We start from the raw sequence: 27,799 nt of genomic DNA, 5'->3' as shown, positions 1-27,799 counted from the left end.
CCTTTCTTTCGGCGGAACTATTGAAAAGTGACGGCCATAAACATTGTATCATATTTTTGAATTTGAAAGGACATTTGAGCCTTTTGGATATTCAAAGAAGATGAAATACGTCATCACATTACAATATAAGCTCTAAAATCATTGTTTTTATTGAAAGAATAATATCAAATATGTCCATAATCCAAACACAATTAACATAAAAGCTCAGAAAAGTACATGGTACAAAGACAGCGATTCAAAAATTCAAACAAGCTATGTGGATTCGGTGATAAAGAGTCATAGCAACCACCATAGCAACAATAGAAAGTGTTGCCTGTTAACAATTTTCTGGCCAAATCTTGATAAATCTAAATAACTAACAAACTAGAGATCATACACATTCACTGAAGGAAGAAAATAAAGCACACCTTCCTTGCTAAAAACATTAGCAAAACGCTTTATAATGCAGAAACTGTTAAAATATTGCATTCTCCGCTGATAATGAAATAAATGTCTGCCATGTTTCCCAGAGAGAAACTTGAAAGTCACGTGTGAAGGACGCAGGGTGATTAGAAAAGAATAGGCAGAATAAAAAAGCAAGTATCTCACAACTTTAGAGCCATTATTGTGAAACTAATACTCTTTGCACTGTGGACCATTTCAATGTTAGACCGGGTAAGTTTAATTAACTATAAATTTATAAAAGGTTATTATAAATTGCTGCCGTGAATTCAAATGTGAGTGATGCAAACACGGGCAGAAGTCATTTTCAATTAGTTTAGTTGCATATCATTGGTTGAGGGCACAAAACTACAGAATTTGGACAAAGTAAGACAAACTGAAGTGTAGCGAAAATGTCAGGAGAGGAAAGAGAGAGCTGTTATCACAAAGTCTGCCTCTTTGAATTAAAAAAACGCAATCCAAAGCTAACCCTTTTATCTGATTTAATTTCATCATGTATGCCATTGTTATAAATATATACGGAAATAGTCAATGCATTTATATTTTGGACATACACGTTGTCCAGATCCTCTCTTGGCGTGCGAGAAGGAGACTGAGGAGAAATGACACAGGAGGGCGAGGCCGGGTGGAGCCGGCCTGTGTGGGACAGGTCCTGTTGGATTTGGCAATGAAATGTCCAGCTCTGCACCATCACCACATCCTTCTCACACAATGTGTGTTTCATGTCTTCACAGTGAGTCACTAAAACATACCATATGCCCATATGAGTCTTTTCTACGCTTGAAGTTCAGTGGTTTAACATTATTTATCTATATTTCACTCAACAATGCTGTGGATTCCTTTTCTTCTAAACAATATACTGTATTCTTGCAGGGCAAGACTGACTGGAAGGAACTAGATTATATCTGTAACAGACGACACCTGCTCAGAGTTAGAGCCCCATTCATAAATCCAGTACAACAGCCTGTAGCAGTGCATATTATCCAACTCCAATATTTCTCGACAGACAGACTGTTTCAGGGCCACTAACTTTGTTTCCAAATGACCTCACTCTGAAACGATGTGATTCAGGAGTCAGCAGTGAGTTCACACGGAGACCACCATCAATAGTTTATGACTTGCATTTAAAAGAGGCCAGAGGAGGTCTGTTCTGGTCAAGGTAAAACCATTATGGTCCATAGATGAATCATACAGTTGATAGTCAGACTTCACATAACCCACCCAGAGGACTGAAAACACAAGCTCTGGAAAAAAGCCGTCTGATATTCGCAGGGTCATTAGATCAGTAAATAAGGAGCTCAAATGGAAAATTTGACAAGATGTAGGTGCTGCAGTAACACTCTGAGGTGAATTTGGAGTTAAAAGTTTAAAGACTAAAAATCTCAAACCATGCTAGCATTCATTTCGTCAGCAATGTTTATCAGACTAAACACCATGAAGGTATGAAGGTCAGAAGGCCAGAGTTTTGACTTATCTTGTGCAATATCTCTACTGAATGGACCGGCACACATCTTGACATTCAAGGTTTCCAGAGAATGAATCCGACCAACTTTGGTGATCCCCTGACCTTTTTTTTTCATGAGGTTGACTTTTGTAGTTTGGAGTGAAATGACCCGATGGAATTTTGTACATACAATAATGCCCTTCAGATTGAACTTTATTCAAACCCTCTTCTTTGCAAACTCTTTCCAAACTAGAATGGCACTCGGTAGAGCACATACAGTACGTACCCCCGCCAAGGGTCAACAGTCCCCTTTTATTCAGTCAAGCCCAATCCAATATCAAAGAAACATATTGAAATCTGCTGGACGGCACAGTGCCTAATTAAAGCCTGACAAAGTATGGTTGACTGTGAGTCCTGTTTTATAATAATGTCTAGTGGAGTGAAAATTTTGACCCGAATGTGGCACTAAAGAAAAGGTCAGAGATTCATAATAATTGACAGGAACTTCTCCTCTTTTGGATTTGTGAATATTTATCCAAAGTTTCACAGCAAGCTAACCATTATTCATAGAGATGTCTTGCTTTCAACAGGCTGAACTGACAGCCCAGTTATATCTTAGGGCAGAAACATAAATAATTAGAAACTATTTTAATTATTAGCTTTAGCTGAACTTCAGAATGTATCTTTGCATTTCGGATTTCATTCCACAATAGACTCACTTTATTTCTTCAAAATTTCAGCAACTAATCACTCTTGCAGTGTACCTATGGGTATGTATCAATCTTCTATTAGTTTTCATCATTTGTCTTTTGTGTTTCTGTAACAGCAGCTTAAGTGTTGTGTGCACCAAAACCAAATGCTACCTTCACTCCTGCTGCAGCTGTTTTACATTTCATTTCCACTTGCAGGTACTGCTGATCTAATTCCCTGCATCAGCTCCCAAACTGTATCCACTCAGCCCAACAAGGGGGCTCCAAGAATGCTGACCTGCATATACACCAAGACAGATGTCAGGTAATGGCTGAACACTCCCTGGCAGTAATGCACAATTTCAAATTTCCAGAGACCACCGAAATATGTTTTATTGGTATGCGGACTAGATTTCACCTTTCAGCAGAGCACTATAGGTGTCATGTTGGAAACAGGCTCCTCTGGAGGCGAGCTTTCCCAGTAAAGCCTTTTTGGCGAGATAAAGTTGGCTGCTCATCAGAGTACGGTCAAAAAGTCAGTCTATTATGAGAGGTACTGAAGATTTTGCATTAGAGGAGAAGGGAAAGTTACAGCCATGTGTTAAACAAACAGATATACTGTAATTTATTATAGATAGCTATTATAGATATAGCTACAAACAGAAGTGGTACCCTGAAGTGGGCTTGTTTAAGTTTTGTGATTGTGCCGCCTCTAATGAGGATGTTCATAATTACACATAATCAGTGGTCTATTATTCAAGGCTACTCTTGATTGTGTACAATTTCAATCATTGTTATAAAACTGATGAATTGTACTGGCATGAGAGGTTTACGTTGTTTCAGTTATCAACATAATTGCATACCCTGCTATTTACTTGATGTGTGACTGCATCAGGGAAGCACAAAAACACAAAAAGTTTCAAGATAACATGACTATATTCTCTACCTTTGACAACCATGTTCAATGAAGTCTGGAGAAGAACTCCACAATTTGGCAACACAGTGAATCCAGTTTATTCCACTGTCAGCTGCCAGGAAAATATTTGTGCTCCGAAGTAGCTCCGTGTTGGACGACTCCATGATTTCTCTGCTACAACAGCTGCTGAACGAGTTAGTGTTGAGACTCCCACCAAAATACACAGCGTGACAAATGACCGAAGTCAAATCTTTACTTCTGCAGGAACAGGAAAACGTCTTGGTGATACTTTTTGGAACTCGGCATATTTCTCTGACTCTGATTGATTGTATCAAACTCCATTTCTGTGCTATCACTTCACCACTCAACAAACTGGGGTGTTATCTGGTTCGATAATAGCCGGTGGCAAAGTGGAAAACATGAATTTTGTTTCCAGAAAGTTTGTCCCGGCTGTAAAACTCTCTCTTTTTTTTTTCTCATGGTGAGATATATTTCTATTTGGAGTTAAGTTTGGGCCAGATCAGATCTTTCTATTTTAAACTGCTGACATCTCTTTTGGTAGTAGTAGAAGCTTGTGTGTGTAAAACTTTCGACTCACCCTCCTTAAACTTGCTTCCCCATGCATGATGTCTCAATTGACTCATGGCTTAAACCTGATTAAAGTGTCTCCTCCTCCTCACCTACATCTCCCATTTGAGCCTGAACTCAAGCTAATTAGTCAACTCAATAAAGGATCATAGCTTTCCGCTGGATTAACCTGCTGATGTGTAAGAGCAGATGGTCTTAATATTAGTACATGGACTTTCACAGATGGAAACCAGTGAGTTAATAGTGTTAGTTCATCACCTCAGTGATCTTAACCATTTGAAAGGATAAAGGACTGCCAAACACCAGACATTCCCTTTCAGCGTGACATAATATGTCTGTACTTGACCATTTTTCTTTTCCATACATCTGCAAGATTTATTTACTCATTTAATGAACAAAGGAAAATAAACACCAGGAGCATTTTTCTAATAAATTAAAGTTCATTAGAGAATCAGGCATCCAGAAAGAGAGGGTTCAATTTTTCACCCTTAGGCTGGCCTTAAGCTAATTGCCATCCAATGGTTATGTGTAGCAGAATGCTTTCTCACACTGTAAATTAGTTATATAGCCTCCGGAGGTTATTAAGAAAAGGATTTGACCACATTGCTGTGAGATTGGAATACCTTAACAGGTCATGTGTGTCATTATTTTGCATTGAAGGAAAGAAATGGAAGCTTTCTCGTTGTGGCAACGTCTCGATGGTGTTTCAGTGTACCGCTTTCTTCTTCAGAGGACCATCAAAACAAAATGTACCTGAGAGAATTGCAATTAAGGTCACCAAATATGAACTGAACTCAACAATGTTTAAAACATCTAGAGTATCTCCTCTGTGGTCACCTGTACTATTGAGATTTGTCTTGAAGACAAGCTCAGGAATGTATTTCTGGCTGTAAAGTGACAGGATGCTCCAGGGTCACACACGGTCAGCTTCCCTATTCTGTGTCTTTTCATTCCCCAGGGGCCTATTCCCGTGGCCCAGTCTGGCACAATCCAGCACATCAGGCCACAAAAATACTAGTTGTTCTTGGTTTGCACACATCCCTCCTGTCATCTGCATTTCTTCTGGTTTGGCCGATGGTTTGTTGACTTCAGTGCGTTCAGATGCTGCTGTCAGTCGCTCAAAGATTCTGATTATTTTTCTCATTTCTCTCAATCTTTGTTCTCTTCCACCAGATAAAGTTGCTTTTAGGAACATGTTTTCCTTTCTCTGTTTGTTTAATCAAGCATGTAATCGTTTTTTGAGCTCGGTCTCCCCAAATTTCACGAAACGCGAATAATGTCTGGAAATGCAAATATGTGCTCGGAGAAACGCAAGAAAAGTGAGAAGCATGTGTTGTTTTGTTGTTGGTGTTGTTTTTTTTATCAAGGAAGAATATAAGAGGGAGACTCAACCAGTCACCTTCACACATTCAGGTGAGAGTTTGATTATGAAGCAGCAGCGATTGGGTTTTTACTTTATATATTTAATGAAAGCAGGACACTGATGAACCAGTTACTTTGATAATCTTTTATTTAATTTCTGTGGATCAGCTTTTAAGCCCGCGGTAGTGTAAGTCACGGTATTCACAGTGCGGTCAACATGGACTGGTCCATAAAAAGGTCATTTAATGCAGCTACTTCATTTTTGTTGATTCGAGCAGCCCCTGTGGATGATGAGCACTACCTACTCCCGTGTTAAAAATCTTAATCTTTGTGCGTTTGCTTTGAAAGCGAGTGAAAGAAAGAGGCATTTAAACATAATACATTTTTTTCTTTTGCAGGATGCACGCAATGAGGTGATGGATATTTGTGGCTATGTAAGATCAATAACTGTAATATGATGTGAAGCTAAATGATCTACTGTTCCACCAGACTACAGAGAATCTTCTTTCCTCAGGCTGTGACACTCCCCAATTCATCCTCAGCAATCTGTCATAAAAATTAGTTTTAATTCTATGACTTTTCCAACCAGGTTAAATCGGAATCGGACCCGGTGCAGGCATTGATAATAACTAACTTTGTGGAAATAGCCAGTGTTCTCAGTGATGGTCTCGTTTGCGTATGTACAGTAGGTCACATAGAGGCATCAGTATTAAATTGAGACCAATTATAAGTTCCTTGTAGTATGTTTATGTAAAGAAATGCCAAAACATCAAAATGTCCACCTTCTAAGAACCAGCAAAAGTAGGAAAACATGTTTATACTCACTTAATATTAACCAAGTAAATCTTTAAAATAATTGCATATTACAGTATGTCTGAGAGATGAATACTGGCTTCTACCCAAGGAGTATAAAAGACTGCCTCAGAATTATGAGTGTGCTGCTTTCTCCTCCTTTCTTAGGGCCGATAGTTCTACATTTTGAAAGGCTTTCCTTGCCAAGAGTCTGATGAGAAGATGACACTACTCTCATATCTCGACAATAAATACAGAGCTACAGCCAGCAGCCGTTTAACGGTAGTTTAACACAAAGACCATATTCGTTTAATCGATTCAACAAATGAAATATGAGCTTTGGGAGTGTGGGTAGGCAAATTATGATACCTTCGGGTGGAGCCAGACTTCTTTATCGCACAATCGGTCTGCTAATCTAACTCTCAGCAGGAAGGCAAATAAACATGTTTCCCCAAATGTCTCGTGAGCAAGCCCCTCACTCAAATATGTGTGTCTTCTTTCAGTTTTTTCGCTGGTTACTCTGTGTTTCAGCATGACTCAAACCCCAAAATGTAATCATGATCAATACTTAATTCTAACACAAACAACATATTTAGAGTCGCTTCATTTTATACGTGATAACCAAGTAAGTTAGTGAAGCAAATGTAATTTTCATATAACTGACGCCTACAAGAGTTTGTTCTCACTTCACAATATTCTATGAAACTATGCTGATCTTTTTTAACATCTGTTTTGCCACCACTGAGTGAAAGATTCAACACATGATTGCACAAGTAGTTTGGCTGTCTGGCTTTGCGAACCAGTGACGTGTGCTTCAGCTCCACTGTGCAGCTGTTCTCCGCTTCATTCTACTGCAGGCGGCTCTATAGTCAGTCGGACCAAACTTCATGGGACACATCACTTCCTCTGGTTATTTTAAGCCTCCATAACCAGCGGGATGACGGCATTTGCTCTGGCCTCCTAACACTGGGATCTGTGTGAACCGCAGCACATACAGCATACACGCCCTCACACACTCATAGAAAATCCCCACCCTGGATCCCCTTTCCTCCCCCTTCGAGCTTTCGTCAACCTCATGTGAAGCAACAAGCTCTTTTGTTAGTCCACCCGTCTAGCTATATTTATCTGGTGCAAGCTATTCCAGACTGTCATCTACCCGATCCCAGGCCTGGTGCTATCCCCAGCCCCCTTGATTCTGTCTGAACCCAGCCTGTAATGAGGCCGTCTGGCATCAAATTACTCAGAACACTTCATGGTCCCTCGGTGGTGCTGATGAAGATTTTCAACAGGATGGGAGCTGGCGCTGATCTGCCTTCATATCAGCATGCTGTGAAAAGTGGCCCTCCTAACGGTAGCCTCCCACCGCCATGTTGTGGGAATGATAGAGCAGGAGAATAGCTATTTGGATGAAGATGTCCATATTTATTTTATGTGGGTCGGAATCATCCTCATTGAAAATTAAGACAATTAAGTCACATTCTTGATGAAGTTATCCATCACGTGGCAGGTATTTGCCAGAATCTGCAAGACTAGAGCCTGGGTCCTCATCGGGGGGTCCGTATTGTTTCAATTTTCTGAGAATACACAATAACATGCGTCCAACATAGTATTGGCACGGATAGACAGACAGACAGACAGACAGACAGATAGAGACCAAGGAAAAAAAGGGTTAGGAAAAAAAACTACTTGGTTAGGGTTAGGAAAAGATATTTTGGGTTAAAGTAACTAATGTAAGCTACAAAGATGATGAAATGTAACGCAATGCAACATAATGTAACGTAAAATATGTAATGTCACTCCACACGTTTGTGACTTCAGCTACATCATTTTGTAACTAGGAAGTGACGCTAGAGGTTTACCTCCAGCGTCAAACTTAGAAGCATATGGCCACTGACCAGGTTGCAATATTTGGGCAGTGGGAGTGAGAACCAGCTGCAAGTTTGGTTTTACCTTCAGGGAGACTGAGGCCGTTGAATTGCCAGTGTGTGTCTGTGTCAGCTCCACTGTGCTGTCAAACGAAGCTATGAAGCCGTTAAAGCTGAGGCATCACTTTTAGACAATTGTCTAAAACATCTATGTTAAAACATACCTATATTAATCTGTCAATGATAATTATAATAGCTTATTATTGTATGCACTATAGCACATTTATACACGACCCTATAGGCAGTGCTACTCGTTATTGTGGGCTCAGTTTAATATACAACATAATTTTCTATAATAGGGGTCCTTGGCCTAAAAAAAGTTGAAGACCCTTGAACTGTCATTAAAACACTTTGGGACCAAGTGTACACTTATTATTACAATTATTATTGTTACAATTATTTTGTAACATGCCATAGCATCTTGCGGCTAAAGCTTGATCTCTGAGTCTTGGAGCAAAGGCTAATAACGTCTCGAGCCGAGAACTAATTAGAACCAAAAAAAAAACAATTCGTTTGGAGTCTGATGTCTCATGATTAATCACTGTAGCCTTGTGCTTGTGAGTCACATACCCGCTGGGCTGGAGGGAGTCCCTGCACTCACAGTGGATTTCTCTATATTTAAGAGAGTGAGTCATATTCATGTGCGAGCTACTGTCCCTGCTGGACATGTAAAAATAGCAGACTCAAGTCTCTAAGGGATAGTGCTATGTATAATGAAACTCATTGAATGTGAACTGCAATATACAACACATTAATGTTTTACAATGTCTCTCTTTTAATTTGATGCATTTGAGTCATTACTACCGTGTGTGTCTGACTGTATATAGAACTTGCTAAAAAGATCCAGGTTCCCAGGAGTTGGAGAGAGCAAACATAAAACACATCTGATAACAAAGTGGTCCCTGTTTGCAGAACTACTTCAGATCCAAGCAAGCATTCAAAACTTGGCTAATTGCAGCACACTTGCATTCTTTCACCGCAGTTGTTTTGTCTATATTAGGTAAGAGAAGCGGAGGGACAATATGATTAAAGCCTCCAGCTTTGGGTGCCTAACTGACCAAGCAGACTCCAGATGTCGGAGTGGAAACCTCAGGCTTTTACTGACTGATGATTCAGCCAAACATTGAAAACATTTCCCATGATTCACGCGCCTTTTCCAGTCCCATTGCAGCCTTTTGTTACCCACATTGGACTGATTCCACTGATCAGAGCATGTGAGTTACATGCGATGCAGAGCGTTCAACAAAGCGAGCATTGTTCTTAAATCTAAGGACAGTAATTTTTATCATATGATGTTGTCAGATAACAGTATCTGATGATGGTACCAGATGATAACATTCACCATAAACAGGAAGAAAAGCTGTTGAGAGTCGATCTTGGGAGGTAAACCGTCTGAGTAATTCCATAAAGCCCTTTGGGGTAAGAAGACACTTTGCATTTCTGTTTCCCTTTCAATTTATTTTCAGTGGATAAGAGAAACAATGGCAGCCAGAATAGGAGTGGTATCTCTTTATTCAACCAAAAATTATGAAACTATTCTCTAAAAAAAAAAAAAAAAATTAAAAACACCCATAGAGGCCGTAGAGGAGACATCTGGTCATGCATAATTCCTGCTTATTGAAAACTTGGCAGTTCTGTGATGATGAGGATTTTCTCTGGAGTTTTCATTTTGGGCACTAAACTCCCCAACAGCTCTTATCAAAAATAAACATGCAGAGTTCAGCTGCTGCAGTGGGGGGAGAATATAAGCCTGTCTGTCTCAGGGTCATAACACACACTTTGATTTGAAATGTTCCACTTCAGGACTTGGCCCCTTTGTGGTCTTACAGGTAACCTTGTGTGCATTATTGACAATTTAGGGAGTCAAGGTAGGTTGTATTTTACTTTTTAATTGTTTGCAGTGCTGTTGGTTTGTTTTGTTATAGCTCTCTTGTATTTTACAGTGTTGACTCTTTATTATGTCCAATAATCGACTCTGACGTTATTATTATCCATATCCTGTTGTCTGCCACTACGACTCCATATCAACAAAAATATCATAAAATCTAATCTAATGTTCCAGCTTTCCAGTTTGGGTGAGGACATACAGTTATTAAAACATTTTGCTCAGTCCACTGCTGGATTTGTCTCTGACTGAAAATGTTGCATTGTCCACCACTTCCATTCTGACTTAAAAATGTCAACAACTATGGGATAGATTGGCCTAAAAGTTTGTGCAAACATTCATGTTCCCCAGAGGATGAATACTGTTGACTTTGTTGATCTCCTGTCTTTACCTCTAACACCAAAACTTAAGGTAAACAAGTTCATTTGTCCATCATTTATGGCTAAATTTATGAACAAATGCCTGCAGAATAAATGGTAATCCCATCAGCCTCAGCTAAACTTTGTGTTTCGTGCTCATTAGCAAATGTTAGCATGCTAATGCGTCAAACTAAGATGGTGAACATGGTAAATGCTATTCCTGCTAAACATATACATGTTAGTAGAACCCCAATTCCCACAAAAGTTTGGGCACTCTGGAAAAATACAATATAATATATAATATATTTGATGTCGTACCTCACTAACTTCATTGAGTTTGTGTAATATGTATTATTGTTACATGTTTATAAAATGTGGTGAGTGAAAAATCTACCTGCTAAACTTCTCCATCAATAATCAGCAAGACACAAAAACATGTATGAAAGTGTAAAACATGTTATTAAGCGCAGTCCTTTGGAGTAAATCTGGATTTTCCTCCTTTACCCATGCAGCTCTGACCCCACGTTGTTGCTGTAGGTAAGACTTTCTCCTTAGAATTGCCTAAATTGCATGGCGACAAGCTAATCACAGTTTAACAACAATTTCAACTCCCAAATTGCCGTTTCCAGACCTGAAATCTGGGTGTAGACCATCCGTCACTAATGTGCTGCGAAACCCCCTTCCACCGACTTATCTGATTGACGTGGAAAGGGTTAAAACAACACAGGAGCACACCGTGAGATGGCTTTTGACCTTCCACCTAGGGACAGAATCTGGGCCTGTGTTTATGTACAGAAACTCTTTTGTGTACACACCCAGGGCTAAATAAGGTCTGTGTGTGGGCTGTCTGCCCGCTCTAAGCAGATCACGGCCCTAAAATATAATCCGAGCAGCCTGCCGTTGACAGCCAGCAACCTCAAAGAGAGCAATGTGGGAAAGATCATCTGCCAGGGGAGTATAGAGTCCTCAAGGCGAGGGACAAGTCTTATTTTTTTCGGTGTTCTTGCATCACAATGAGAATAAACTGCGCTATGATATGTGCTTTTTGAAGTCACTGAGCCCTCTGCTTCAAGTGTGACAACAATGATAGTGATACATTCAGAAGGAAGAGAAGCATTTCTCCCTTAGTTTGGAAGGGCTGTGCATCTGGCACATCTGTGGAGCTGTGAGGGACAACTTGATAGCTTCATCAAACATTTCTCCTGCTGTAAAGGATTATTCTGATTTATAACAACTTCAGCCTTTTATTGAAGTCATGGCCATCATTCCTGTCAGTAATTATAGAGTTGTTCTCACCAAGTTAAATGCTTCGATCAGGCTGACTTTAAAGAAACCCGTCGGCACGGGCCTCCCATTTCTCCAAATCTCCCTTTCACTATGTATGTGGTGGTTTGTATTAACAATTAGTTTGGTGATTATTGAATCAGTTTGTATTGTAGTTATACTACAATATCACATTCTTAAAGAATGTTTTGCGTAATTTAAAGATAATGACTTGACCCCCTCTACAAGGCGGGGCCTTGAGGATACATGATAATGCAGTTGCTTTATTGTGTTTTAGAGGTAGATGCAGTATTACCAAATTACCACAAAATAATAACCACACAGTGAACCTGGAGTCTTTGGGATTTCATAGAGTCTGGGGCCCGAGGGCAGTTTTCCAGTTGGCAGTCTAGCCTCGCCCCAAGGTTAGCCAATTTATTTGGAAGAGAAACCAAAGTTGAAGATCAAAAATGATCAGCCAGACCATGGGTTGTAAACATCCATCACAGTTTCAAGACCAATACACTGATCTACCATACTGGCCTCAATCATGTGCATTTTAAGTTTGTTCACTTTCTGTATTATCGCCACATAAAGTGGTTTCGGCCAAGTTTACATGGCAACAATTTTGCTAAAAATGACAATGTTGAGAAAATGACCCATGAGCACAACGATCAGCAAAAAATAATTTGAGTATGCGTGCAAGGCAAGTAGGTGCTGGTGTAACTTTGCATTAATAAACTCAGTTGAGTCAGCAGCAGAAAAAAAGCTTGACAGTCCACCACTGTTCATGTTGTCCTGCTGTTGGCGCATAGCTACTCAGCTAAAGACAGAATACGCATGCACGATGCACGACCGTGTTGTCACAGTTGTCTCAGGAATTGTGCACTGCCAGTTTACATGACGACTGTAAGGGAGGTGTTTTAAAAGGTTACACTGTGGAGCCCAAGTTGTAATAAAGTAGAATTATCCTTCAAATAGCTTTAAAAGTTTAGTGAAATAAATAATGATTTGATCGTCGGTCCCGGCTATTCTGAAGCATTCTTTTGCATTTTTCTGTCTTTTAGCCTACAGGCTTATCTGACCACAGCACCTCACTGTGAATGAGCAGCAGTGGCCCAGAGTCTTGCACCAGGACAGTAGTTATTGCTGGTACAGAAGTCGAGCCTCTAACATTTCCATTATTGGGCCGACACTGTAATCACTGGGCAGACAAGCCGCCCACCCTGTTGCTGCAGGTCAGATATAAAATTCTACCTGTAGTAACAAGATGAAGTTATAGAGAGGAAAGGAGCGGGTCGAGGGAGGTTGCCCACACAGCTAACTTTGGAGTCTTGCAATGATGTTTGCCTCGGGCCAGAATCCCCGAAAAATAGTTAATAAACCATGACTCACTGAAACTTTCTCTCTGAAGTGCCGGATAAAACATCAGGCAGGCAGAAGTAGGGGAGGTTATATCATATTAGAAACGTTATCAATATTGATTGTGTCCCATGCTCAGAGATGTTATGAGGGTCTCATAAAGTTTTCCCAAGTACAGGAATGTTTTAGAAGAAGTGCACTTGTTTTACAGCCAACAAACCTCCAGAATTTATTCTCGTTAAAAAAAAATGACACATGTTGAAGACAAAAAATAAATGTGTGTGTATTTGTGCACTTCTATAAAACTATTCTCACTCTCACTCTCAAGATTTTTCCTCTTCCTCCTCTTTTCAATCATGGAATTTGTAGTGGCCTATTTTGTTACAGACTGCAGCTTATATTTTGTTTACAATGCCTGAAAAACTCATAGCTCTGACATTTCTCATAAGGTTCAAGCGACCACATATTTTTTGGACATTGAGTCCTTCAGTTACATGTGGAGTAGAACGATCTGTGCATTCTTCTCTGCATTTATAAACACTCTGATTTTCTGTTTGGATTTACTCCAAACGCCCCATTTCTATTCTGTCCTAACATTGCCTTGTGTTTCAAGTTTGAAGAGTTGAGGGGAGGGTCACAAAGTGCGCCTGTCTGTGGGACCAGCACAACCAGCACAACGCTAATCTCATCAATTTCCCAATGCAAATATTGGACTTATTAATCTTCTGCGCAGACACTTGTAGTCACACCGTTCTCCCTGCCAACTCTCAAGGAACACATGGAGGCCTTGTATACAGACACTTCACAAAGCCCAGGCAAATTTCATGTTTATTTCTCCTTGTTACCATGGAGACATTATACTCTCGGGGAGATAGCAGGCTCATATGCAGTCCTGGGATGCAAATCCCCTTGTTAAGCTTTGCAATTGAAAATGCAAACAGATTCAGGAGCAAGGCGCCGCTGAAACACTCGAAAATGTGCACAAACCATTAGACAGTGTTTGTAGTAGATGTTGTTGTCCTTTATATATGTTATTACAGCAATTCAAGAAAAGCATCCGCAATTAGACAAGTGATTATTCAATAGATGGTGTTACAATGTGGTCTAGGCTGTTTCCCATCACACATATTGATAGTGTTTTACACAGACCGTCATCAGTTCTGCCAACAGAATTGGACAGGAGTATTATTTTCTCCCTGTCTGTGTCTTCATCTGTCAGGTCATATTTGTATTTTAGAAAACACCAATATTTTTATAAATGGGTTTTCCCCAAACTAAACAAGACAAAACAAAAGACAACACACAGAAGACTTTGTGGAAAAAAGGTCGGTAATGGGGCAAGAAAGAAGTCATTAACTTTACACACAGAGGGGAGTGGCAGCGGACGTGGCTTCCTCAGGAGCACACAACTTTCAAACAGTTTCACATCACCACATCAAACTTTATGTTCCTATCAACAGAAAAACAGCACAAAAACAACCCAAAACTCTATTACCAGGCCAACCAAACAACATGTAAGCACTGGAGAGCAATTTACGGTTTGGTAATAACTACCCTGGCAATTTTTCCAAACTTTGGTAAAGCAGTGGTTAAAGAGCAGCAGTCCAAGCCACTGTAAGAGATACAGAGCTGCAGGCTGTTTCAAAGACTGGGAACAGGAACATGTCATGTCCAATTTCAGATAGAGCCACGATAAAGTACCAAGCTTCCCTTGATTTGAGGAAAAAAAGTGCTGTCACATGGCTGCTGAGTACAGAACCCTGCTGGTCGTCTGCTTTCAATGTCAAAGAAGATGTGACTCTTTTAAATTCGACGGTGAAATGATAGTCACTGATATACAGGGTCTGACAGGGTTGGCAGGTATTTATCAAGCATGGGTAGGTGAAAGACAGTGTTATCAATCACAGGTGCAGCATTGAATTGAGGGCCATGACATCACCAGGAGGCTAAACAGGCAGGTCCTCGAGCATGAATGCTAAAATATATTGACCGTGAAAGACTTCATCTCACGTCTTAGCGCTCTTATATTTTCTTCATATATTCTACGTGAAGAGAAGATTATGGAATTGATTTGGTGAGCTCCTGCTTATGCTCACACTGCGTCATAATTGTTCCTGAGGCTGATATGTGGGTGGAAGAAACACGATGGCGTAAGACTATGGGAAAGTGCAGCACTGAGGAAAACTCATGGAAAAGGCTCACTGCGGCGTGTATTCACTTCTGCTACTGAGCAAGATGTTCCTGAAGGTAGGCAAATACAGCAATAATGGGTGCGGGTAGACCGCTTCAACACTTGGAGACCGCACAGTGCCTCTGTAAGGAAAGGCGACAATGACGCGAAGAACGCCGAGGCATCTGGACGTCACGGCCTGTGACATTTGAAGTTGTAAACATGGAGAAGAAATGAAACCTGCTGTAAGCTGTCTTGGCGGTTGGTGGAAGGGTCCCCCCGACAGCTTGTGGCAAGCATTTTGTGGAGCAAAGGGGGGCCATAATCTAATCAGTGACTCGGTACATCTGGTCAACATTAGCATTCGGTTCTCCGGGGTCAGTGGGTGAGCACTGTTCACACTGAGGCAGCGAAGATTCTGCCAGCTGATAATTAGATGAGGAGAAATGGTTCCTTTGGACAACTTTACTTCTGCTATGTTGGCGTTGCACGTTTCTGCAAACCAAGGATATGTTGCACAGCATTACATCCTCACAAACAATTGAATAGTCTCAGTTAATTTATTTTCTGTCGAGTCAAGTTGGAAGTCATCAAAACAGTGACTTGAGTCGACTCACAAATCACAGTCCACATCTCTGGAACCTGGTCAGCCAAAACATGATATTTTCCTAACCCTAACCCAAAAGCATTTTGGGCCTAAACCTAATCAGACCATACGGAGAACTTTCAAAACTGAAAATTGAATGTAAATAAATGTAAAGATTCAATTTATCCGTGGTTCGCAGAAATGTACGTTGCCAACATCTGGGTTGAGCTAACTACTGTAATCTATGTATATCTGCATTAAGCTACGACACTGTTATGCAAAAGTTTCTGCGAATGTGACTACACTCAGACAGCAGTCGCCACTTGTTCAGTGTACAGCTAATTCTTCGGCGGAGGTGTTGCCGTCACGCCGGTCGGTGGGGTTTATCTATAAATGAGCACACAGAAGGGCGAATGACTCTTTTCATGCTCGTGGTGAACAGATCACAGTGCAGAAGGACTGACTCCAGCTCTCCAGCTGAGCTTTGATTCAGTGCCACAGAAACAAAGTGATACTCCTCCATTCAGAGATCAAGAGCCACTTTTTCACTTTATCTGCCAATGCTCATGGAGAGGTTTGCCCGGACTTAATTGGAGTGGAATTTGCTGTGAGAGTTGGAAGATCTGACAGCCGGCAGAAGACAATGGGCTCAACAGCTGTTCTAAGTCGAAGGCTGATCCTGCCAACTCACCATATGTACAATTTTGCACTGAGGTGAGTTTGTTGAGCTGTTTGACGACACTGTTTAAGCTTCCCATCCACATACCAGATTCGCCTCAGCAAAACACTGTACATCCCCAATGTGCTCACTCTCAGGACAAGAGCGCCTGCATCATATCACATTGAGAACGGTACATCTGTAGCTGACTCTACTCATGCACTGTGGGGCCATTGTATGGGCCTTCCAGCATCCCCCTCCCCAACACACACACACACAGCCTCTCTCACTCCCTTACTAACCCCTTGCTCACTTTCATCTCTCCTCTCTGGGTGGATAAGGAGCAGCTCTGCCTGCCACCGTGCACTTCCCTCTGAAAGAGCCATTCATTGCTGCCGGCAGAGGGACCTCGGCTCACCTCCTAACCACAGAGGGATTCAACTTCACTACCTCCTGCCTGTTGGCAACATGCTTTCAATGCAAACATTCTCAAGATAAATGCGCTCACACAGTCACCAGGGCACAGACTGAAAGGAAAAGGAAAAAATGAGAAATTGACAGATGTCGTCTCAGTCCTTGGACCGGGGTCAGATCCTTGCCACATCTGTCCCCTTGTGTATTGAGTTTCATACAAGAAAAGTAAGGTTTTACCAGTGGACAACAAAAAAGCAAAAGCAAAAAAAAAAAAAAGCAGAAAACCTGTCCTGGAGTTTACTTATAAACACATGCAGTACTGGTGCAGGTAAAAGTCAAAAGTTTAGAGTACATTTATGAAGTATAGTTTTCATCAGCATGTCATGCTCTGATTTATGCATTGGGGAAGCCTCAGACAGGGACAGTGATCTGATCTCCTCCCGTGCATCTTTGACAGAGGGCAGCAGAAGGAGGGAACAGGACACTTGGAGAGTGATTTGTAGTGGCACTTACCTCCATGAGCGGGGCTGGGGAGGCACAGCAGCAGGGTCAGGAAGGCACCGACCAGGACCGAATGTAGGGCTCTCATTTTTTCGTGCTGAAAGTTAAGTCCTCCACTCTCACGTTAAAGACACTCCATTCAGAAGGGACTGAATGAGTTTCCAGTTTTGGGACCTGCTACAGGATACTTCTCTATGAAGGGGCAGGGCTGGGGAGGGACCATGAGAGGGACGCCCTCTTTCAACTCCCACCCTCCTCCAGCATACTTACACACACACTCCACAGATTGGAAAATCATATCCTGTCTCCTGCCTCTCCCTCCTGCCCCTGCACTTACTCATTCATCCAAGTTCAAGCTACTTACCTAAGTTACTCACAGTTCCCCCTGATGAGGTGTTGATGTCTATCTTTTCTGTCTCTGTAGACATGTTCTGCAAAAGCAGTAGTTGACTGACATGTTGTTACTGTGGTAACTATCAATCATGTTAACCGTCAAGGTCAGCATTTAACAAGATATCTACAGTATGTTCCCCACACATTTGGATCAATTTAGTAAAGGCAATTCTTGAAATTGTCACAAATATAATCTACAGGATACGTGTACACGTACATGAATTTCAAAATGCTTTCATGACTCTCAACACAACCATCTTTCATGCCTGCACCATGTGTCTTTCATTGAATTAAACACTATATTTATGATCCACTCTGGAGGCACAGGGAGGTGGTCAGAGTGGATGGCAGGCGTACAAAATCTAGGGCTGTCACATCAGAATCCATGTTTTGCATCCAGTCTGTGGTAAGTTTTAGACAATAAAACAATGGTTAGGAAAATATGTTTTCCATATTTTCAGTTCCTGAAATGGTCATGAAATGTAATCTTGAGGATTCACTTTGGTGAAGGTTGGGGAAAGATTGTGATTTTAGTTATACTGTATGTTATTAGAAATCATTTTGTGAAATAGTGAGGAAATTTAATCTGTATGATTTGTGCACATGGGCATGTACAACTCGACTGTCACGAACAAAAGTGGACAGTTAGTCCCCATGTACATGAATCCTATAGATGAAATTTCTTCGCTTTTTCCCAAACTGCCGTGACACCATGATACTGGCTTGTTCAGCAAGTTGGGAAGGATAACTTGCAGAGATTGTTTTAAGGAAAACTTGGGTTAAGCATCATGGAGGAGCCGATACTGCAGATAGTTGTGGCAATTAGAAAACCTGATACTGTCTCGTGTCTGGGAGATGGCGGTAATGAAATACTTTTTGTCTTTAGTGACCCAAAATTTTCTTTCAAGAGTCACCCCTTACTTACACAGGACAGTCTAAGTAAAAGGACAACTACATTATATTTTTGTATTGTGTGACAAACAAATCACCACAAAAGGCACTATAAAACTATAAAAGGCACAGTTATTCACCTTTACATGAAGAAGTAACTTGACTATGACACATGACTATCTTACCTATCTTCATACACATGTTCTTTGAGAGCTGTAGTCGACTGACATGTTGGGTAACTTAACAATAAGTGTCATTAATAAATGGCAAATTTATAGTTAATTAAACTTTAGTTGATATTTATATAACTGTCAACAAACAATGAAATGCTTATTAAACCATTTGGGGACCAAAACTACTCACGAAACACAAAATGAAAACAGGCTTCGCAGTGATTATCATGCAGTGTTTTGCAAAGTGATCACATGACACAACTACCAATCTTAGACTGTGTTTCTAGGCCTTTACAGTTCACAAGCATGTGAGCATTTTAACAAGGCGATTTCAATAACAAAACACATTCTCACACACATACACATTCACATATACAGTATCAGTGCACAAACATGCTCTCTGTACAGCCCCACAAATCAAACAGCCCCATATCAGCACTGCCTCTCAGCCTCTTTGTCAGTCTGGCCGATCCAGGATTCGTAGAACTCCCTCCTTTTGTCTCACTCAGTAATTGAAGTGGCCTCTGGAGACGATCCGCTGCCTTCTGCAAGGATAACCCTTTTACTTTTAATTAAAGACAAATCAGGTTGCCCAACCCTCTTTGCGCTTTATCTTCCTCGCCTTTCCCTTGATCAATGTCTCGTTCTTTATGTTTTTGTTCAACAAACCTGCTCCCGAAGCTAATTAAGCTCACACTTTAGTGTGGAGTAGAGGTGGGTTGTGTTGGATTTGCGTTTTCTATCTCCCCTCTATTGATAGGGCTGCGACAATGGAAAAGTTTTACTGCACAAGTTATCGAAGGCACTCAGAGAACGACTCTAATCGTGGTGAGCATTGTCGCTGATTGTTCTCCACTTGGCTTTAACTTTCATTTTTTTGGTAATGAACATGCACACACTCTTCCCAAGGATTAGTATTTTCTGGTTGGATGCTAAGATTAAACCTCCAGTTCACTCTCAAAGCCTGAGCGTTCAATTTCACCTGTCTCACAGTCAACTGGTTGGCAAATTATTCCTCGTACTTTCTGACAGCTGAAATGGGAATACAATTAGAATTTTCTAAACACTTCCTCTCAGGTGTGGAAGAACTTTACAACACTTATTCACTCTCGAGTGCAACCCGCGCAGTTCAATTAGGAGTTTTTCTTTTCAACTGCACAAACGATTCCTCAGAAATTATCCTAAAATTAACTAGCATATAAAATATGTGAAACTATTCCAAAACACGAGAACAAGAGGGAGATTTTGCATAAAAAGTGATGAGTTTTCTCACGTAAACTTGCTCTTGAATTCACATTATAACAGAAACACACCCGAAATATTAACTTTTAATATTTTCTCTCATTCATGACTGAGACTGATATTCACACAGGAATATGGCTTTCATCTGATCCCTCTGATCTGTGCAGAAAAGAAACAAATTCTCCTTCAAATGAAATCTTAATATGTCTTTTCTTTGGATCAACAGCACCTCAAGAAGATGAAGTGGACCTCTCATCTGGCTCCGCAAAAGCATGTGAGCGGTTGTAGCTGTAAGAAAACCCGTAAAATAACATATGGCACCTGTAACACGACACTATTTACTGCAGGCAACCTTTTCTGACATCACAGCCTCCCTGATTATTTCAGCATGACATGAGCTACAATTAAAAACGCTCCCTCTGAGCCTAAGCCAACCGTTTGCACCGATGACATACTCTCACCTCCCTAGGGATGCATAATTTGTCCTGGAGGGATGTCACCCACTGATATGAGTGGGCTGATGCAGTATGTGAGAGCACAGGCAGTCTTATGTAATCCTTAACACCAGTGGCCCCTTTAGCACACAGTCACTTCAGCTGATGCAAGTAGATGTGTGTGCGAACCTGCCTTTATCACAGTTTGTTGATGCAGTTCTTGTTTTTGTTTCTTGGTTTAATAATTCATGGACAAGCTTTGATTAAAGGTGTCCTGTGGAGTCTTTATTGTAAACAAACATGGTTTGTTTAAGCACAAAGTACATTGTATGTATCCTCAAGGCCTAAAAACATGTTGAATGTATTTTCAACCCCATAAAACATCTGCAAAAAAAACAAAACAAAACAATCTTTTGAAACCTGTACTGTTTACTTCAGCATGTGCTCTTCTTGTATCCTCCTTTATTGCTGCATGCCAATGTTTTATGGTGAAATTTGTGTCAGGTTAACCCCCTGCTCGTGTTGTGAATGTGCGTCCATGTTGTTGTGGAACACAAGATGAAAACAATATGAAAAAACACTCAGTCTCACATCAAAGTGCGTCATAGCCCCGCTGATCCATGAGAGGACAGCTGTGAGTGTCATGGTTTGCCTATGAAGGTGCAGTACCAGCAGGGGGCGATAATGATGGAAGCACACTACGAAGTATAAAGAACCAGAAAGTCCATGTAAGATTTTGTGGTGGATTGATACTTCAGTCACGGGACTTTTATCCAATGTTTTAAGGAAGTAGCTATTTTAAACCAAACCATGATCTTTTCCTCAACGTAACCAGGTTGCATGTTTATTATTGCATAGTTGACCACAGAATGAAAACGGTGACACGGTTGAGCAGCAGGGCTGTTATACTATTTGGCATGATACTGTGTTGTATGGAAACATTAAACCACAGAAACACTAGTGGTCAAAAACTACATAAAATATCTTTATTTTGCGGAATATCTCTACAAATTATTAGAAAATTATCATGCCAATGTACTGTCATAATCTTAGACTTGTCTATAATTTTTGTATTTGATATTGTAATGTATTCCTTTTTTTATTCCATACCACACTTTCTTGTCTCTGTGTTACTGTTTTATATCTGTTATATAGTATCTGTTGATTATGGAGATTTGTAATTGTAAATTATTATTGCCTTACAGTTCATAAATTTGAATTTTCTACATTTTTAAAAAAAACTTGTCTGTTGACCATTTGGTGCTGGAAAGGCAGCTTACAGTGAGGTTCTTTATTTGCTGAAAACAGCTGCCTTTTGTGTCTAGATATTGAAGTTGATGAACTGAGCTAAAAGAGGCTAAAAATCTTTGTAGAGCCGAATAGTTGGTGAATACTGTCTTTCGGCTCGTAACACTCAGGGTCACCTGGTCATTGACAGAATAACAAATAATCATTGGAGCTTCAAAAGATTATTTCAACTCTATCTAAATGTAATAACCACATGCCTATGTGTGCATTAAAGTGCTACTGAGCGTTGTAACCATTGCTCCTCTCCATACCGACAGTGAAGTGATGCCGTCCTACCATAGGTGCAGTGTAAGAGATGGAGGGCAAAAGATTCACAGTCCTGTTGTAAAAATAGCTTCTAAAATTAAGCTAAAGCTAAACAAGAGTTCAGGAGTCTGTCTCTGACAAATCAAAGTGATGTCCTCCAAAATAACAGTCATTTTAGTATGAAAATCCCTCTTTGTCCCTCCCTTGCAGCTCAGCAAGGAAAGACTTTATTCTGGAGTAAAGACCGTAACTTGAGATCCCCACATGATTTGACTCACACAGACAGACGAAGCCTCATATTAACGTCAGATACATTTTTGAATACAGTTTTATACCAAACAAGGACTGTGTTTTTTTTATCCCTGCATTTTTCACATTTCTTACAAAAGACAATCTGAACCTCTTCTCTAAACAGAGATATTTGTGCTCTTCTGCAACAATGCTATTTGACTCACCATCTCACCACATCTTATGTCTCAGTTACTTTCTTGAGCGTAGACGCAGGTCAGACATTCTTATCAGATCTCATTTCTCCGCCAGTCGATGTAATTTTCACACAGAGCAGTAACTTGGGACATTTTGCCGAAATATCACCTCTCAAGTCATCTTGAGCATATAGCGAAGGAGCTCAGCTTTCACCACACAGTCTCAAATATCATCTTCGTGTGTTGCTGCAGCCGTCTGGCCAGACCACCGCTATGCCCTCAAAGCTCCAGACTTGATTAAACCGCAGCGAGTATGTCAATGTTATTCCAAACCTTTTTTTTTTTTTTTTCCACTGTCAGGATACGAACATGAGCCAAATGCCAGATAATTACAGCGGTCTGTTTTGATCAGTTTTTAAAGTACACTGTAATAATGAACAAAGAGCTCTGGTGGCACTGGCAGCAGCAAGGACCCAGCTGTGGGAAAATAGTACATTTTCATGATAAGAGATTTTTGTCCAGGAGATAGCTCGTTATATGATTTTAAGCTTTTTTGTCTCTTTATAATGGCTCACTTTTCATTCGCTAAAAGTCCATAATATTAATTCATGAGCCCTTAGATATTTTATCCTCCTCCATGACGACCTAAATTGAGAATAAACTGAAACCACCTGCATAACACCAGTGCTCCCCGCGCCGTATGTGCCTCAAGCATGGTTGCTGGATAGGATTTTATGAGTGGAAAAGTTTCTTGAGGAGGTTGCAGGTTGCAACCCCTGTCATTTAACAGCACAGGTAAACACTTTGATGAGTAGCTGTGAGAGAAAGCAGCACACCGAGAGGCAAAGTTCATGGTGACATTAATTCTGTACAGGGTAAAGAGGTGACTCTCAAAGAGGAGTCTGTTGTAGATCAGTGATTATTGTTGAACGGCCTTAAAGGTGCTTCACGTAGTTTTCGGGAAGAAAACGTAGTCAGAAGAGGAAAATCCTAAATAAACAAACTGTCTTTATTTTCATGACTGAATAAACAAACTGACCTGAAAGGACAACACAGTTTCATTCTGTTTTACTTTGCTTATATTTGGCGGACCCCGCCACCTTTCTAGCGTTAAACAGTTCTCTGAGAACCTTATTTTCCTCTGAGGAAGGCTTATTTATTTAGTTACGAAAAAAATAAATATGAGTTTGTTTTATCACCTTAATATTGTAAACCTTACATTATTATTATTATTATTGTTATTATTATTATTATTATTGTATCAATATTACTGTTACCTTTCTGATTTTCTGAATTTCTTTTCCAATACTACATAATGCCCCTTTTTTTTTAGGTTTTTATTGCTACTTTCAAAATACAAATAAGATTAGTAATAGTTGAACAGCTAACTGTTTCATTAAACAATTAATTATCTAAGTTATTTAGCAGGGGAAGTTACTAAATATTGATATGCATTTTTGTCTATTATCTGGTGTTTCATACATTAAACTAATGATTTATTAATAGAAAAAGTAATCAGCAGATAAATCTACAATGAAAACAATTGTTAGTCACAGCTCTATTACAAATTGTGCCAGATGGCAATAGAGTTCTTTCAACAATGAATCATCTCAATTGATAACTTCTTCTCTAGATTCATGCAATCTCTGCATCTGAATCTATATTTATACACTAACTTTCTACTCTCTACTACTTGTGACCTGATGCATGGCAGAGATTTTATAAATTTTAAGTGTTTCCGTCCAGGAACAAGCTCTGGAGTCCAGAGAGGAATTCATCACCTACAGTCTGAAGATAAGATTAGGATTGCAGCCTCTGTATATAATTCTGTATGTGGGCTCACTGCCAAACAGCTAAATATGCCCTGCACTGGAGATGTTAACAGGCTTATATAGATAGATTTTGGTGAACTGTTAATTCAGACAAATTTATTTTAAGTTGTGAAAATCTGTGTCAGCCCAACTCTCATAGGTAGAGGTGTTACAGTGTGATTAACACGCCTAACACTGTCAGAAAGGTGTTGATTGAATTCAGATTTTTGAGGCAGGCAGAATGAGGCTCTAAGAATAATTGGGATTATAATAAATGATGAGTAAATATTAAGGGATCTCGATCCATAAATGATCCAGGATCTAAAGTCAATCCAGTCACGACACATTTTCAGCTTTCAAAAGGACTCCCAATGACCAACAGCCAACATTTTGAAAGCATGACAAATATCATTTTTCAGACTTTTTTGTGCCGCGTCTGCGTTTGCAGACGCTAGTTGTCAGAGTTACTTTCTTCCCGCTGTAAGCCTATTACCGTCCTTTTTTGACAATCCATCGGCAGTGTCAACTTAATTCCCTTTTCTCACCTCAGCTAATACACAACGCCACTGGAAAATGGTTGACTCATCTGCAGCATATACACATGTAATGTTGTTTCGCCCACATTTATTAATGTTGCTAATTCCCATGACGATATTTGTGTCACCTTCAGTTTTTTTGCGACTCCAGTAATCGCTCGTTTAGAAATGTTTGCTCAAGGAGAGGAGAGGATTACGCTTGCCAATCAAATGGTTGCACAGCCTATAAAAAGATATAGCTTGATAGTAAGTGTCTGCAGCCTAAACTGTGTTTCAGCATTTGCTTTTAACTTCATTCCAGGGTCTTAATCTCTATTAGCAAGTAGTTTTCAAAAGGCACGGGCTCCCTGGCTAAATCCTCACCACATTCAGTTTGTTTATCTTTACCCTGACAGCTTTGTGACTTTGAATATCCATCCCTAATGTGATGCTTGGGGGCGCATTGTCTGCAGATAGATGGGGATCCTCAGGTATTGAATGCTACTTCTGGAAAAAAACCAACATAAATAAATTAAACAAAAAGATGCCTGAGAAATGGAAACTGAATACGCAGAAGTGTTTATCAGTTGTTAAAGAAAGCACATTGAAACACAGAAATAATTTAAAGTTTCCTCTGTTTTTGTAAAATAATAGCTTTATTAATCTCATTTATCTATGAACCAGGTTATCATTCAAACCTGTACTGAAATTGTAAGAATTTCAAGGTTTAATTCTAACACGTACGCTTGCTTTGTTACAGCAAAACTTCTCCAATCTTATTTCTTGACACACGCCCAATACTGAGGCATAACATCACAGCTGATCGTCTAAAACTGGATTTTCCCTCCATCAAAGCCAACAGATCATCAGTGTGACAGTGGGACAGAAATCTTTCTAACAATCAATTGTGTGCCAGAGTCAGCATGTACACAGAACTAAATTCAGAATTTCATGCGCCGTTTCACTTGATAAAGGAAGGAATGTCAGCCGTTCAGCTGCTCGCATATGAACTTGCTAAATGGAAGGAGGGATGGGAGGGTGGCAAACATTGTTACTGTAACACTGAGTCCCCCTGCTGTGCTCTGAACATCATGGTGCTTTAAAGCAGCAAATATGCTACATGAAGTGGCATATGAAGGTGCTAGTTTTCTTTGCAGGAGAGCCGCGGTGATTGTAGCTGTCAGCAGAGAAAATCGTCGAGGCACATGAGAATGTTTTTTATTTGAAGCAAAAGGGAACATCCTTTGGTTTGTCATCTGAAATCAATAAGTAATGTATTGCACCATTTTCGTGAAAGAGCACAAACAGTAGGGGACTGCAAGCCGTGCATGAAACCCTGCTTTCTACTGTACAAAACTGAATCCATACAAATCCTAAATTACCCACTGAAACTAATTTATGAATTTACCACACAACTCTCTCCCTGTTCATTTAGATAGGGGCATGGTCTTGTCAGCCCAAGACAACTGCCAGCTGACTCCAAAGCTAGGGTAGCTGTTAGTGAGCTTTTCAGCTATAGTGGGCCTGTTTTATGACCTATCTACCACTCTATATGCAAAGCTAAGCTAATCTTTGGCTAGCTGGAGCTTTATATTTTCCCTACAGACATGAGAGGGGTATCAATCCCATGTATATCTTTACCATTCTTCTAATAAGAATGATAAAGTTGGATGTAAACATGTGCGGTAAGATAAGTAATGATAGGCCTAACTCTTTTAAAATGTAAAAAAAGATGCCTCTTTGCTACTGAAAAAAAGAAAACCGAAGTATATAGAAGTCTTGAAGCACTGCAGCAGCAATGAATGTGGTAAACAAAGAAGAAAAGTCTTTGTACTGGTAATAGAATTCACGTAGGCTCGAAAAACAGATGTTCAACAGTTGCTCACTCTTTTCAGATCCATATATTTACTGTCTAGCAGGATCCATGATCTTGCACTCCATGCTTTAAGTCATATATCCTCAACGTTATCTTTTCATGCTCGCAGAACATGTGTCTCTCACTTTGCACACATGCAGTCATTAAACGGGATGTCAGCCTCACTTTACACAGCACAGAGAGACTGTATTAGTTACTGAATTCGAAACATATCTTTATATCCCATAATGTGAAGCAATTGGCGTAGTTTGAATGCCAAGATGTGGGTGGTGAGACGCTCGTCTTCTCAGAGGTCAGTGCACAGCCTTGGCCACGCCGGTGAATACACAGGCAGAGAAAAGACTTGGCTCGCAGTTGTAAGATTCAAAAGAAACTATTGACAGATGTGTTGTTTTTAAATAAAACAAAGTGCAAGATGGAATGTGTTTATAGGAAAAACTGGAGGCTAAGGAGATTTATTTTCTAATATTCTTATAGTAATAGACCTATCATTTCTTCAGCTTGTCATTGGTCCAAGCTTCTCTGTCCGGAGCAGAAATTAGCTCCATGGTACACATAGGAGACTTGAACGACTTAATTACCTCATATTCTGTAACCTTGACTGAGGAGGCCATGAGGAGATCCAGTATCATGTTTTGTAACATTTAAAGAAACCTGCTGGGAGCCTCGAAGGCTGAAACGAATGTTTCATTGCCTTTTGTGTTTGCGCCCGACTTGTTCAGACACAAAGGACACACTCAGATACAAAGCTTAGAACAGTGCGACAAGGCGATTATTAAAAAAAAGAAGAAGCTCAATTTCAACGCTCTCAGTGATTCTCTGCATCCTCTGTTCTTATATTCTTCTTTGAGAGGTGCTGGCACAGATCCAAAGCACATCCCATCTACGCTTTGAGAAAAGAGAATAAGGGTTTATACGGTGCAGAGTGAAGACGAGAAAAGTTTCATCCCACATTGTCTGAAAGTTAAAGCTGCGCAATGCCTACTAAATAGTACTGAACGTTGCAAGAATACAGATAATAACATCAACCTACTGGGCAGCATTAACATGAGAGAGTTTTTTTATTTGATCTTAACATGTAAAGTGTTGTGAGTGTGCTGAGCACAGATAAACACAGCTCTGAGGTACAA

The 27,799-nt window shown here is 40.2% G+C and overlaps 1 protein-coding gene across 1 annotated transcript in view; it reads right to left on the bottom strand.

Moving 5' to 3' along the window:
* cspg4 (chondroitin sulfate proteoglycan 4) overlaps positions 1-17,443 on the bottom strand; it is a 73,234-nt gene extending 55,791 nt beyond the window's left edge. Inside the window, exon 1 of the mRNA XM_073471845.1 lies at positions 17,368-17,443. Coding sequence (XP_073327946.1) covers positions 17,368-17,443 — 76 coding nt within the window. The remainder of the gene's footprint in view (positions 1-17,367) is intronic.
* Positions 17,444-27,799: the final 10,356 nt, after the last annotated feature.

The sequence above is a fragment of the Pagrus major genome, chromosome 8, assembly GCF_040436345.1.
Source record: "Pagrus major chromosome 8, Pma_NU_1.0".
Classification (NCBI taxonomy): Eukaryota; Metazoa; Chordata; class Actinopteri; order Spariformes; family Sparidae; genus Pagrus; species Pagrus major.
The sequence above is the reverse complement of the archived record's forward strand: the minus strand, read 5'-3'. Positions and strand labels throughout refer to the sequence as shown.